The sequence below is a fragment of the Typopeltis vanoorti genome, chromosome 10 (assembly GCF_054136105.1).
Source record: "Typopeltis vanoorti isolate ZY-2024b chromosome 10, IOZ_Tvanoo_1.0, whole genome shotgun sequence".
Lineage (NCBI taxonomy): Eukaryota > Metazoa > Arthropoda > Arachnida > Uropygi > Thelyphonidae > Typopeltis > Typopeltis vanoorti.
Window position 1 is genome coordinate 95,744,438 of NC_143558.1, and position 15,205 is coordinate 95,759,642.

The 15,205-nt window shown below is 36.6% G+C and overlaps 1 protein-coding gene across 2 annotated transcripts in view; it reads right to left on the minus strand.

Moving 5' to 3' along the window:
* Positions 1 to 15,205, minus strand: part of Sym (symplekin scaffold protein) — a 649,809-nt gene that overhangs the window by 88,132 nt on the left and 546,472 nt on the right. For both annotated transcript variants that reach the window (XM_090398863.1, XM_090398864.1), the window contains one exon: positions 2,893 to 2,997. In XM_090398863.1, coding sequence (XP_090254989.1) covers positions 2,893 to 2,997 — 105 coding nt within the window. The remainder of the gene's footprint in view (positions 1 to 2,892; positions 2,998 to 15,205) is intronic.

A 15,205-nucleotide genomic window follows, 5' to 3' on the forward strand; every position in this document is an offset into this window, starting at 1 on the left:
GATATCTTGAAGCTTGTTCCAAGAGAACATGATATAAGTTAGAAACTGACTTAGTAGATTTACTGTGATAGATTGACAGGACTTTAGAATTCCTTGGTGTATATTTAGCGATATGTGCTTTGTATATCCTGAATGGCTAAGTAGAGTTGACAATTGAAGTATATTAAATAGATAACTTTTGTTTAAAAGTTGTGCATAGAAGCTTATAACTCTAAGAAAAGTAGAAATCTATATGTTACGAATTTAACCGCATTGAGTATACTCTACTGTGAAGTTACTATTGTCTTAATAAGAACTTCTTTATTTCATGATCATTTTAGTTATATTTAGATCTTCATTGATTATTATAAATTCATGTATTAAATGTTTTTATTTAAATTGAATCTTGTGCTTGCCTGAGTTCATTTCATTGCACCACTCATTTTAACAGTTCGGATCTAAGCGGGAAACCTATTTAATGTGAAAGTAAGGAAAGATTAGAGAGCCACGACTACTATATAACTCAAAGGTAATTTGATTAAGGAAAGTACTATCTTATTTAGATTACTGTAGCATTTAGATCACTTACAACCATGGACACAGAGTGGGACAGTTAAATATAAATTTTCTTTGTGTTTGAAAATGGAATCAATCAGCAGAAAGAACTAGGGAATTACCGACCTCTTCGATAACCTCCCTTATTGTTTTAACTCTTGTACAGTATTACCTATATAGAGATTAGACCTAGACAGTCTCGTACAAATACCAAAATTAAATGGGAAAACTGCAGAAGGCAAATTAGAAAACACAACGAAAAAGAAAGATGTCACAACAACAGGTAGAAGCATATTAACCTATACTTCTGCAAGGGAACATTGATGTTTTGTTGAAATCCACAACGATTCCATTGTAGAAATGCTTTCATTATTTCTTTTGGTTACTATCACCTGGCTTCCTATGTTGAGAAGTTTTGTTTTCACCAGTCTTAGATCTTTTCTTGAGAATTGCGGATGGCCAGTATTCATAATTTCTTCTATCTCTTCTGGAAAAATATCCAAGATGTCCTCAAATTCCTTCCTGGCTTCCTATGTTGAGAAGTTTTGTTTTCACCAGTCTTAGATCTTTTCTTGAGAATTGTGGACGGCCAGTATTCATCATTTCTTCTTCCTCTTCTGGAAAAATATCCAAGATGCCCTTCCACGGCCTGTAGGGCACTCAGTATATTAATTGTTTTATGTTTCTCTGTGTGTGTGGGGGAGGGGGGGATATCCATGCTACCTGTTGACAGCTCATCCATTAAAGGGTATGGAGTCATGTTTGTGGATTCTTTGTGGTGCATGCTCCATTATTTTTTTAAAAGAGGATTTTTGTGTAGTGGGGATCATCTTTAGCATGTCTTCAGGAGTGAGTCCATATTGATTTCTCTTCTTGATTCACTCTAATGAGTTAGTGAATAAGCAATACCATGCGTGTCAACATCCCCTTGACATTTCCTTTTTGGCATAAGAGAATTTAGCAGATGTTGTTGCTACTGTTGTAACTGCTTTTTTACCTGCTGATAGATGATACATTGCTCTGTTTTTAATATTTGTATCTCATCTTCATCCTTATAATTGATGGTGGTGGTTCTGGTTTGCTGAAATATAAGGATGATGTTCCTGGTAGGAACTAAATGTTCATCCCACATGTGAAGATTCTTCTAATGGCTACCACTCCTTGAACCTTGAGTGCAGTACAGCTCTCTTAATGAACATCAAGGAGGTCCCACTCTGACATTAAGTCTCTAGAAAGGTTTTACGGGGGGGGGAACCATAATTGTTATTCACCTGATATACGTTTCATGGTGCCTCACATTTTTCTGATTGTGCTATTGTAGCTGCTTCAATAAGGATTGATAATTGATATCTCCTGAATGCAGTTCCTTTACAGATTTTGGAGATCCTGCCAACCCTTACAAACCATTCTGGATAATGAAGGATGAGGTTTTTCCAAGTGAATTGTTCCCCAATTGAATGCAGGTTTAAGAAAAGTGGTGTGTTTGTTGCAGCTTCTGACGTTTTTTTTGTTTTTCTATTGATGATTCTATGGTTCATGAACCTGGCTGGGGCTTGTTGAGGGAGCCTGACATACAAGAAGATGAAAAATTATTCATACACAAAGGGAATCTGATTCTGAGCAACAGCTGTCAACTCATTAGCCAGCAACGACTGCATTCAGGAGTGGAACACCAGGACCCGGATGGCAGTACAGAAAGTTGAGCCCTGTTTCCAGACCATGGGGAAGGAGACTTACTACAACACCATTGATCCCTGCATGCAACCACCCTCAATAGCAGATTGATTCTGGCTGGACCATCCAAGATCACCATCTTGCAGAACTGGAGGCCAGAAGTGTGAGAGCCTACCAGGATTCTCTATTTCGAGGTATCCAGGGGTCTCACCACAGAGCAAACATGATGGCAAGGCTTTTAGATCTCAGTGATGGTGGTGTAGATGATAGGATAGTAAAAAAGACTTGGGAGAAGTAGAGAGAAGAATCTGGGAAAAAGCATAGAAAAAGAATAAAAACATTAACAACAACTATGATGCCTTGGAAGTCTCCTTTACGACAAAGCAGTGCCTCACAATGAGCAATCACATCCAGGCAACCGTGTTTCTTTCACCTAGAGTGGAATCATATTGCATACTGGATTCTGCTAGTGGTTTGAAAATAGTTCCATATTTGATTCCTAACATGGAGACATAGATTTCCAGCAATTTCATGATGGGACTGATATTATAAGAAAGAAGATTTTCAATGTGACATTCAATGTCATATTCAGTATAAACACATTTCTATAAAATAAATAAGTAAAAAAGAAATTTTAGTAACTTATATTGTTAATTGTTTGTAATCATTACTTGAAATGCTTACCTTTAATTATAGTTTTCATGTCACACTTTGATGGATCTAAATTATGAAGAGCAATCAGGAGCTCTGCAGGTGTCAAAGGACTGGTAAAATTTGTACCAGAATCAACTAGCAGTGCAAATGAAGTTAAAAAAAAAATAATAAATAAAATAAAATAAAAAATTAAGTTAAAAAAACAACTATTCTAATATTTAAGAATTTAATGATACATTATAAAATTTAATAAATGATTGTAATAATAATACAAAAAAAATCAAAAATCATTTTCATTCTAAGATAACACGTCAACAATAACAAGTAACTGGGATGTTGCATGATGTGAAATGTTCACTAAACAGTCATGTTCAGCATAATGTCGATCACTAAATACTTGTTTTTATTTAAGACATTTTTGAACTAATTCAGTGAAAAAAATTTGCTGTTAATCTTTCTTTAAATATCAGAATTGCAAATGAGCTAATAATCCTCCACCATTTTCCTAGCTCTCCCTCCAAAGACAACTGTTGTAGCTCTCCTCTTGACAACAATGACCATAACCCTGTAAATGTATTTTTTTCCCCCTAGACTTTTCTCAGCCAATCTGATGCTCGTACCATAGCATTACAATAGTGCTAACTGGGATGACATTTGGAATTCCTGTGCCTCTTTTCCATGGTCTGATCTAAGAATCTGGTCTGATTGAATAGCTGATATTATTCTTGCTCAAATGAGTGCTTTTATTCCTAAATTACACTCAAAATTTCCAACTTTTATCCAAGCCTTGGTTTTCCCAGAAATGTACAAAAGCAATCCAAACTAATAACACAGCATGCACTCAATAGCTCAAGCTAAAAACTTCAGCCTCTAAGTCTGCTTACACTATAGTTTTCAACAGCTGCAAACAATCATCTGCAAATCTAAAGCAGACTATGTAAGGGCAAAACTCACCAGAGCTCTAGACATCACTTTTGTCATTTACCCTTGCTTAGATGACCAAAGCAAATCTAATCTATTACACAAACCACCCTCAGTATGGTTCCTGACAAAAGGACATCAGGAAAATACTCAATAGTCTTGATACTAATAAGTACTCCAGCCCATATGGTATCACCTCCAAATTGCATTAAGAAGCTTGCGTTTCAGAATTAACACACCCAATAATGTATTACACTTAGGATATCCTATCTGGAATATATCCAACAGCATGGAAGCAAGCCTTTATCCAGCTTGTTCCAAAAAAAAGGGAGCTAAGTAAGCGATCAAACTATTCTCCCATTGAGCTCAATTCAATACTCTCAAAACAAAGTTATCAATCAACTTTTCATTACATGGAGATTCAGTGGTTAATTGGTAGTGATGACCAATATAGATTCTGCCATTCTCATTCTACAATAGACTTCCTTACAAACCTTACCCATCTTTGGATTCTAGACATGGAAAGATAAGGAGTATCTTGTGTGCTATTTCCAAGGCACATGCCTGAGTCCAGCATAGCAGCCTTCTTTCCAAGCTGACGTGTTTTGGTCTCTCTCTCTCTTCTACCTTCTGAGAGTGGACTGAAAGCTTCCTCTCTGTTCATTTACTGAGTGTAATGGTGGATAGCTCCCTAATCTGATTTAGGCATCAATTAGGAGCACCCCAAGGATCTGCACTTTCACCTACATCTTTCTCCTATATGCCAATTATCTTCTCTCACTAATGTCCGTAAATTGTAAAGAGCTCAGCATAGAAAATAAATGCTCCCCAAAGTAGTCTGGTGTTGCAGTGCTTCGAGTAAACTGTATCATCTTGTAGTACTCAAATGACTTAAGCTTAAAATCCTTTTATTACTAATGCTTTAAACGTGATATTTTAGAGATTCTCAGGAAAAATGAAGAAAATAAAATTTAGTGAATATTAAAGCTATTGGAATATTGCCTAATTTCCTAAGAAAAAGACCATGTTCCACTTTTGATAATATCTACTAGCCAACTATGATCACTTTTCTCTTCCAGGACTAACTTTCACATCTCCCCTATCATAGTATAAACATCACATCCATACCCTCTTCAATCTCCAAAAGCCTCAGTGTTCTTCCTCATTCCAAACAGTATTTCTTTTGTGCTCAACTCCTTGCTCTTTATAAATGCAAAATCCTCTCTCTGAATGCTAGATTATATCTAGAAAAGAGCCATTCACTTTACAGATGACCATTATCTAACCAACTCTCTCAATCGCTTTCCTATAAGTACTTTGTTTCTGCATTACAGACATTATTCCACTGAAGTGGCTGCAACCAATCCTACTCTTCTTTTCTCTACTTATCTCCCAAAATTACCAAACCAACTATTTTTCCTCTTCCTTCATTGCATACACCTGTCCACTGAAACAGTCTTCACTATCCATTTACCCCTATGCATGCAACCTTCAAGAAACATGTCAACAGATTTCTATCTTCTCTCTCTCGCTCTGATCTCTCTCTCTCTCTCTCTCTACACGCAGTTCTCTTTTTATGAGCTATATCATTACTTTGTTTAATTGGAGTGTGTCTTCATAAAACATTATAGCGTGATTATACTTTGATTTCCTATTTCATTTTCTCCATGTACAGTACAGTGTGTGTATATAGTGACATCACATTCAGACAGAAGAAATTGACCCCCCCCCCCCTCATGTAATGGGGACAACTTAGTACACTATGTTGTGTTTGAGAGTGGATATCAATCATGTAAGAAAGGATGGGAAGTAGATGCACAATATAACTTTTCACATCCAATGCAATTTCTATGTCAGTCAGTTTACTAGAAATTACAGTACATTAATCATTTTTAAATAAATGTTTTAATTTACTTTTAAAAGTGCTAAATTCTACCAAATGCTGAATTCTAATAAGAAAAGAAAATAGCTCGGCAGTTCCTCTCTCAAACATATATACTTTGCTGATTATCATGTTTTTCAACGTGAAAAATGAAGTGGATCTTACTGATATGATTTTTATAAAATCGTTTGTATAGTCAATTTTCCTTCTATAAATATACTAAAAGCAGTGCTGCCATTAAGAAATTTATGTAAAACAGCCAATCAATTTTTAAGGCAGAATGGAAAGATATGGGCTTCAAGGATTATTCAGGCATGCTTATTTGTATAGTCTGCTCATAGTTGTGAGAACCCTAGCTGGCATAGTGCCAAGAAGTCAATTCATGTTGAAGGGGAGAAAGGAATAAGGCGATGTATGAATTCATCACCAACATGTGAAAGCACGTGCTTTATATGTAACATTTTCTAACTGTTATACAAGCAAAATAGTCATTTTAAAAACTAGAATTTTCATAAAAGAAAAGCTAATTTTCCGACATGTAAGAATAAATACCCATCCCACGATTGATAAGGTAGGGACTTGGCGGATAGAGAGCTGAAGTTCAGTGGGCATATTGCTAAGGTGTCCAAGATAGCTCATAGGATTACTTGGTTATTGAAGAACAAACTAACATGCAGAAATAAAGAAGTTATTATTTTTCTTTATAAGGCATTGATATGTTCACATCTGCATTACAGGTAACCCAACACACTGATTCACCTTCTTCTGCCATGTGAAGAAGTGTCAAGGGGTCTTGCACCTGTGGTCGAACTATTAATGAAACATTTCTGTGATTAAATAAATTGATACATCACATAAAGGCACAATAATAGTTGTGAGTTTATGAAAAATGGAGAGAAGATAAGAATAATATTCCTTAATTTTAATAAGTTAATATTTTGTTTACTGTCTTCATAATAAGAATAAACAAAACAAAACAGCTACTGTGGGGATAAAAAAAAGTTGAAATACTTTCAGTTACAATGCTACTTTACAGTGCATAAAAATAGCTTTTATATAAAACCAGTAACCCTGTTAGCTAATTTATATATACATTGTCTTAAAAAAAAAAGTTTCTAATGCCACTCCTGCAGCCAAAGGATAACAAGCCATTACTTTTGTTGCAGGCATGATGTTGTGATTCTTTAAAAAGACATTTTAAATCTTTAAAGAATAGAAAAACTGTTTGTTGTTGTGATGGAAGATATAAACATAAGATATAAAATAAAATTAGTGACTGGGGTAAGTTAATTAACATTACATGTAATTTTTCTCCAAATTAATCTATCTGTCAGCTTTTCATCACAGTCATATCTTAGAGTTCATGTTCTACAGTACTTCCATCTGCATTAATCCACCTAGATCAGTGTTTCTCAAAGTGTGGTATGTGTACCCATGGGGGTACACAAAAGGTCTTCAGGGGACAGGGGATACGTGGCAATTTTAGGCTATGCATCATTAACACATGGGATCATTATATTTTTCAACAAATAGTGCAATTAGAGACAATTGGGATAAAAATGGCACTAACTTTTTTAGCTTTATTTTTGGGTTTTTAGCTTTAATTTTGGGAAAAAAGTGCAAGTTATATTCGAGTAAATACGGTAATTTTTTTAGCTTTCAAATTCTAAAGTATGGATCATTGGTTAAACATTTGATTTATAAAACCCAAAAGAGAGCAATATAGCAAATACAAGTAGCTGTAAGCAATAAGAAAATGTTCATATTGCATCTGGATCAAATGAAATTGATAAGGGTGTATCTTCTGACATCTCTAGAGAACCAACTAGGAAGAAGATGAAAAATTTTAGTTAGTATGATATGAATTGCTTGAAATGTGGATTTTCATGGATGGGAAATGAAGAGGAACCTATTCCCAATTTTCTTCTATTAAAAATAAATCATATTTTTTGTTTACATGAACATATAAATTCAAATAAAATATACATTTACAATGAAAATTTAAAAAGAGGTACCCGTATATCTGAAGTTTGAGAAACACTGACCTAGATCAACCTAGACTTCCTCTTGGTCTTTTTCTACCACCTGGCATTCAACACTTGGGATACTGAGGCAACTCACCTGGTCAGAGTCTCAATATACAAATAGCTTAGTATGACTATTAAATTATTTAAGGAATTTACAACGTATATAATTAAAAGAAAATTTAATAAATATTTCCTATATTTCGGCAATTGCACATCGCCATCTTCATAGGAACATACTACTATGACACGTGCATGCAGGGACTACAAAGAGCAAATGAGGCAGAAGAGAGAAAACTGACATTGTTCCTGGAGTGCTAAAGGTGCCCCTAGTGGACTATATTGGGTCGTCTTGGTTGTTGGGCTGAAGTTCTCAAGATGCATGCTTCCCAAATTTGGGGCAGTCTCATGCATCCAAATTTTTTTGAGGTTTGGAAAGTTTTTTTAGTGCTGAGGCCGATTCCATGAACAATCTTTTGTATTTAAATTTGCTGCGATGTAATAATGTGGCTTTCTTCCAGTGTATTCTGTAGTGGGTATCCAGAGCATGGTCTGCAAGCCCAGGATGGCTGTAATGGTGAAACCAGATGTAGTCTTTGTGTTCCGATATCCTGACATTTGCTGTCCTGCTTGTTTTGCCAAAGTAGGATAGTTTAGCTACAAGGGACCTGGTATACTGCAGGTAGGTCTAGACAAAGTGGCTAGTCTTTGGTGGAGCGGATAAGGGATGCCAATTTCTGATATGGTTTATAACAAGAAATCAGGTCATATTTTTTTAAGATTTTGGTTAACTTTTCAGAGGTCCCCTGGATATAGGGAATGGTGATAGATTTAGTAATCTTTGTTATGAAGGGGGAAAGGGGTTGTGGTTAACTGGTTTTAATAATTTTTGGATTTTTTGGGTATTGAAACCATTGGCTAAGAAAGTGTTAAGGATGTGGTTCAGCTCAGTGGTTAGGGCATTGTCATCTAAACAGATTAATTTTGCCCTGTTATACAGTGTTTTTAAAACCCCATATTGGTGTGTGGGGGGTGAATGTATCTGCCTGTATGGGTAGGTTTTCTGTAAACAGAGAAGGTCAAAGATCCATCAAGTTTTTGTACAATTCTCTACAACGTCTCGTGCACTTTGGCAGAGAAAGAATTTGGAAAGATACAAAGTCAGCACATCAAAAAATTTGAAAACTTGAAAAAGGACTCTACCTCCGAACCGCAACAACCACTCAACACTGTAATCAACCTATCTTCCATTACCTTGAAGCCTAAGGCACTCAACGCACTGACAGGTGGCCACAATTTCGCCATAACTCCTAAGAAAATACCGGCCGAAGAAATAATGATTCAGATAGAACATGGTATCTGCAACCTTCAAAACCATATCTCCAACAATATCAGAACACTGACCATTGTTGAGAACATTGGCTAGATCCAAAGCAAGACCTTCAAAAACCAATCTATCCAAAGGAGAATATAAAGCTCTACAGGAAATGAAGAAAAACAAAGAAATAGTAATCACCAAAGCAGATAAGGGAAATGCCACTGTGGTTCTCAACCAAAATGACTATACAGATAAGCTTAATGTTTTACTGTTAGATCGGGCTACCTAACTGTCTGTCGAATATGATCCCACCAGCTCCCAAATTAGAACACTCCAAAGGCTGCTTAGAAGGTCACTTCTTGGCCTGTTGAAATTACCAAGAAACTTAACCCTTTTAACTCTAGAACCCCCCCCCCCCCCCGAATATATGGACTTCCAAAAATACATAAACAAAATGTGCCGTTACCTCCCATAGTGGATGGCATTGATTCCCCCACATATAAATTAGCAAAACATTTAGTCAAAGCGTTCACACACTACACCATTACACATAAAAAACTCAGCCCACTTCAAAGCCAGTATAGAAAATCTCTCATTCCAACACACTGATATAATGGTCAGTTTTGATGTCTCCTCCCTATTCACAAATGTCCCACTCAAGGAAACTTTAGAGCTCATCCAAGCCAAATTTCCGTCCGATATCTCAGACCTATTTCAGTTCACAATGAACTCAAGCTATTTCATTTGGCAAGGGAAATTCTACAAACAAACAGATGGAACAGCCATGGGTTCAACACTCTCCCCACCCCTGGCCAACTTCTTTATGGACACTTCTGAAGAGAAAGCCTTAAACTCAGCCCCACAAAAACCCACTGTTTGGCTATGCTACGTTGATGATGTGTTCACTATTTGACCACGTGGCTGAGATACACTCCACTTCTTCTTAACACACTTAAACAACCAACACCGCAGAATCCATTTCACCTTGGAAAAAGAAGAAAACAACAGTGTCCCTTACCTAGACACTCTAATCACATGCCAGCCTTATGGATCCTTGGCCTTCTCTGTTTACAGGCAGATACATTCACCAGCAATCCCCCTCCACCCTCACAACAATATGGGATTATAAAAACACTATATAACAGGGAAAAATTAATCTGTTCAGATGACAATGCCCTAATCATTGAACTGAACCACATCCTTAACACTTTCTTAGCCAATGGCTACAATCCCCAAAAAATATTAAAACCAGTTCACAACCCCCCCCCCCTTTCATAACAAAGATTACACTAAATCCATCACCATTCCCTATATCCGGGGCACCTCTGAAAAGTTAACCAAAAATCTTAAAAAAATATGACCTGACTTCTTGTTACAAACCATATAAGAAATTGGTATCACTTATCTGCTCCAACAAAGACCAGCCAGTTCCCCTAGATTTGCCTGGAGTATATCAGGTCCCTTGTAGTTCTATTTTGGCCAAACAAGCAGGACAGCAAATGTCAGGATATCAGAACATAAAGAGTACATCTGGTTTCACCATTACAGCCATTCTGGGCTTGCAGACCACACTCTGGATACCCACTACAGAATACACTGGAAGAAAGCCACATTATTACATCGCAGGAAATTTAAATACGAAAGATTGTTCATGGAATCAGCCTCAGCGATAAACTTTCTAAGCCTCAACAAATTTGAGTGCATGAGACTGCTCCAAATTTGGGAAGCATGCATCTTGAGAACTTCAGTCCAACATCCAAGACAACCCAATATAGCTCACTAGGGGGCACCTTTAAGACTCTGGGAACAACATCAGTTTTCTCTCTTCTGCCTCATTTGCTCTTTGTAGTGTCTGCGTGCACATGTCATAGTTGTATGTTCCCATGAAGATGGCGATCTGACATTGCTGAAATATAGGAAATATTTATTAAATTTTCTTTTAATTAACATTCCAGTATATGTTGTAAAATCCAAATACAGAAATAATTTAATAGTAATGTGTTACCAACGTATAAGCCTATCGACAAGAAGTAGCTTAGTAGTTGTGAAAAGACTTCACACACAAAATATGTTTGCTTACCCTTGGGTAAAGGATTAAACAAGAATATAAGTAGTACAAGAAGCAGCTAATGAATTGTTAGTACCCTTGACCATTTTGTTTAATTTGAGTCTCGGGTCTGGGTTAGTCCCGAACGGGTGGAAAGAGGGGAAAATAGTTCCACTGCATAAAGGTGGTTCCAAGACCGCTGTTGTAAATTACCGACCGATTAGCATATCAGGAATCATTGTCAAGGTCTTAGAGAAATTAGTCAAGAAAAGAATACAGGATTGGATAGATGAAAATGGGATATTGTATGGGGGACAACATGGTTTTGTGAAGGGTAGATCATGCCTCAGTAACTTGCTCACGTTTTATAACACAGTGACAGCTGAACTGGATAGGGGTAATGGATTTACAGTGATACTACTGGACCTTGCCAAGGCCTTTGACAGGATACCACATGGAACCCTAATCAGTAAACTGGAGCAGATGGGGATAGATATAGGGTTGGTAAGATGGATTGGAGGGTGGTTGAAGGAGAGATACCAAAGAGTGGTTTATTCAGGAGTGGAGTCAAAAAGACGTCTTGTGACTAGTGGAGTGCCGCAAGGCTCTGTTCTTGGACCACTGCTTTTCAATTTGTTCATCAGTGATATTGGAAAGGATCTGAGAGGAAGTGTTCACTTGTTTGCTGATGATGCAAAGTTGGGTAGAGCAATTGTGAGTGCACAGGATGTCAAAATTTTTACAGGATGATTTGGATAGTTTGGAGGACTGGGCTAGGAAAAATGGATGTCAGTTTAATGTGGCAAAGTGTAAGGTTATGCACTTTGGGGTGAAAAGAATAGCAGCAGTATATCGCATAGGTGGAACCGTACTCCAGGAGATTGATGAGGCCAGGGATTTGGGAGTACTGGTGGATAGGGAGTTGAAGTTTAGGGGGCACATTGCAAAAGTAACTAAAACAGCTCACCAAATCACTTGGCTTATGAAAAATACTTTAACATGCAGAGAGAAGCAAGTTGTTGTTCCTCTGTATCGAGCCTTGATAAGACCCTATCTGGACTTCTGTGCCCAGTTTTGGGCACCAGGGTTTCTTCGTGATGGGGAGGAAGTGGAGAGGGTCCAGAGACGAGTGACCAAGATGATAGCAGGTCTGTGGAATGAACCTTATGAGAATAGGTTGAGGATTTGTGGGTTGCAGAAATTGGACGATAGGCGAAGGAGGGGTGATATGATTAAGACATTCAAATTACTGAAGGGTTTTTATAAGATTGATCCAGAAGATATTTTTGAAAATATGACTGGTGGTGGGAGGACTAGGGGCCATGCATGGAAGCTGGGCAAGAACGTGGTTGAAAAGGGTGTTAGAGCTAGGTTTTTTACTTGGAGAGTGGTGAATGAGTGGAATAAGCTTCCAGAGTCTGTTGTGGGTGCTACGACCGTGAATGAGTTCAAGGCAAGGTATGATAGATACTGTGTGAATGTTGAATAGTTGTTCCAGACATGATGCTAGGGCCTCCCTCGATGAGTCTGTCAACTCCTTGGAGTTTCCCGGAACAATAATAATAATAATAATAATAATAAATTCTGGTCATGTATAATATTCAAAAATCTCTAAATCTGTGACAGAAGTTAAGACCTTAATTTTGAAAAGATACTTAGTGCCCACATAGCACAACTGGAAAGAATGATAGGAGATTGCACCTCTTACCCAGGAAAAGACCACATTCAATTCTTGACATTTCAACAGGAATCTTTGATGGGATTTTTCAAATTGAAGGTGAGTTAGCTGATCTGATATGGAGGTAACAAGATATTTTCTTCCAGGAGCTTACATCTCAAATATAGGTTTTACATCTCACATACAGGATAGCTGGTTAGAGAACACACAGTTGATGGATAGAAATATTGTTAATATTATAATATTCATATTGTATGTGGGTTAAAGTTACATCATGTGAAAATAATGCCTTAGAGATGAAACTTGAGATTTTTGCAAGCCACTTCATGTCGGGTGATGGCCTCATACCAGATGATTTTTGTCATCTGCAACATAAAGCATTCACAACTATGCAATGATGTTGTTATTTGAACTCACATCTATTGTTTGGTAAGCAAGGGCATTATCCATTTGGACAAACAAGCTTGTATGTAAAGAATCTCATGAGATTTAACTTCAATAATCGAACTCCATAATGATTGATTTCAAGGTTTAATGTCTGCCACAAGAATGTGGTAAATTGTACTTTTCAATATGAGCTTGAAATTCTGCAATAACTGTCCTTCAATAGAAATATGTTCAGTTTAAGGTGGTGATACCAAGGTGAGGATACTTCAGGTGCAAACTATGGTTCCTTGCACTTGGATAAAGGATTAAACTAAATTTATTATTGTCTAACCAAGTGGGAAAAAAAAAACTCCATCATCTTTCTCTAAATCCAGAGTAATTTAATAATAAGGTGAGATACCTTTTGGCAACTCACAGTAAAGATGACTTCTCCATTGCTTCCACCTTGGTATCACCACCTCTGGGTCTGGCTCCCACTGATGATTCCTCAATATAGGTCGAAACCGGTCTGGGTAGTGGCTCTTCCCTTAATGCATAGCATTATACATGTCCGCAAGGAGATATGCCTTGCATTATGGGAGATACTAAGACAAGGAGTGATGAGAGCTTGGTCCACCTTTACCACGAGTTGCCTCAGTCATGGGGATAATTCAGGCACAAACTTTGGTTGCTTACACTTGGATAAAGGAGTAAACTAAATTTATTATAGTCTAACCAAGTGGAGGAAAAAACTTCCAATAGAAATATGTTCATCTATATAATCTCAAGTTTTCTAAGCTTTGGTATCACATTGTTATATATAAATATATATAATTTTTAATTGTGTAGTATTTTCTAATGGTTTCTTTTTATTCAAGTTAGACATTCATATCATGTTCAGATTATAGTTAAGATTATTGGCAAATTAGCATTGTAATTACATTTTTTATTTAATGATAACTTATGTCTTGTTAATACTTGTTTTCAGGACTTGCAAACCATAAAATTATTCTGTTCAGCCAAGTACAGTTAGAATTTAATGACTGCTCTTTGAACCACCTCACTTCATTACCTCTAAATTCCTCATAGACAAAGTTAGAAAATGTTTCCTGTTTTTTGTTTATCCTGTTCTATTTTTTGGAACAATCTCAGAGAAATATGTTGTAGGAAGTGTACTAAACAGTAATAAATCTGTCGTTTTCAGTCAACCTTTAATGGATGCTACTAACTTTTGTGTTTATGACTTCTATAAAAATAAAAAATAAAAACATCGTATAACAAATACAGAAATAAACAATGCAAATCTGCTAGGTGCATCTGTAAATTGCACACAGTTCTTTTGATTTGAACTAGAATAAAGTTAGATTTTTTTTTTGTTTTTTATCATCATCATCAAATTCCTGCCATGTACCCTCAAGGGGTGTACAGGATATAACAGTACTACATGAAAAAATTACATCATTACTAACTTCCTATCTACAATTTCCCTCCAAATCAGTCTGTTACTTGTCAAGACTACAACATTATCAGATCTTATATTTCTATCGTCTAAGGCACTTTGTACCGTATCAATCCACCTATATCTTGGTCTTCCTCTAGGTCGTTTTCCTGCCAACCTGGCAGAGAACACTTGTTTTGCTAATCTTTCCTCTCCCATTCTATTTAAGTGACCATACCACCTGAGATTAGCTATGCTAATGCATTCCTGGATGCTGACAATGTCAAGTTCTTTCCTAATATCCTCATTTTTAATATGATATTGCCATTGATGCCATCTGTTCATGCCTATAATCTTTCTCAGGACTCTCATATCTGCGGTCTCTAGTCTTTGGTCAAGTGCTTTACTTCTGACCCAGCTCTCAGGTCCATAAGTTAAAATTGGTTTGAACACTGTCTTGTATACAGCTAATTTAGTGTTCCGACTAATTTCTTTCTTATTCCATATGAATTTATTCAATTGACTTCCCACCATACCAGCTTTGCTGATTCTGTTGTCTATTTCTATATTTAGTTTACCATCTTCAGTAAAAATTGTGCCTAAGTAGCTGAAATGTTTTACTTATTCCACAGGTTCTCCATTCACAACACAGTTGACATTTTCAATGAT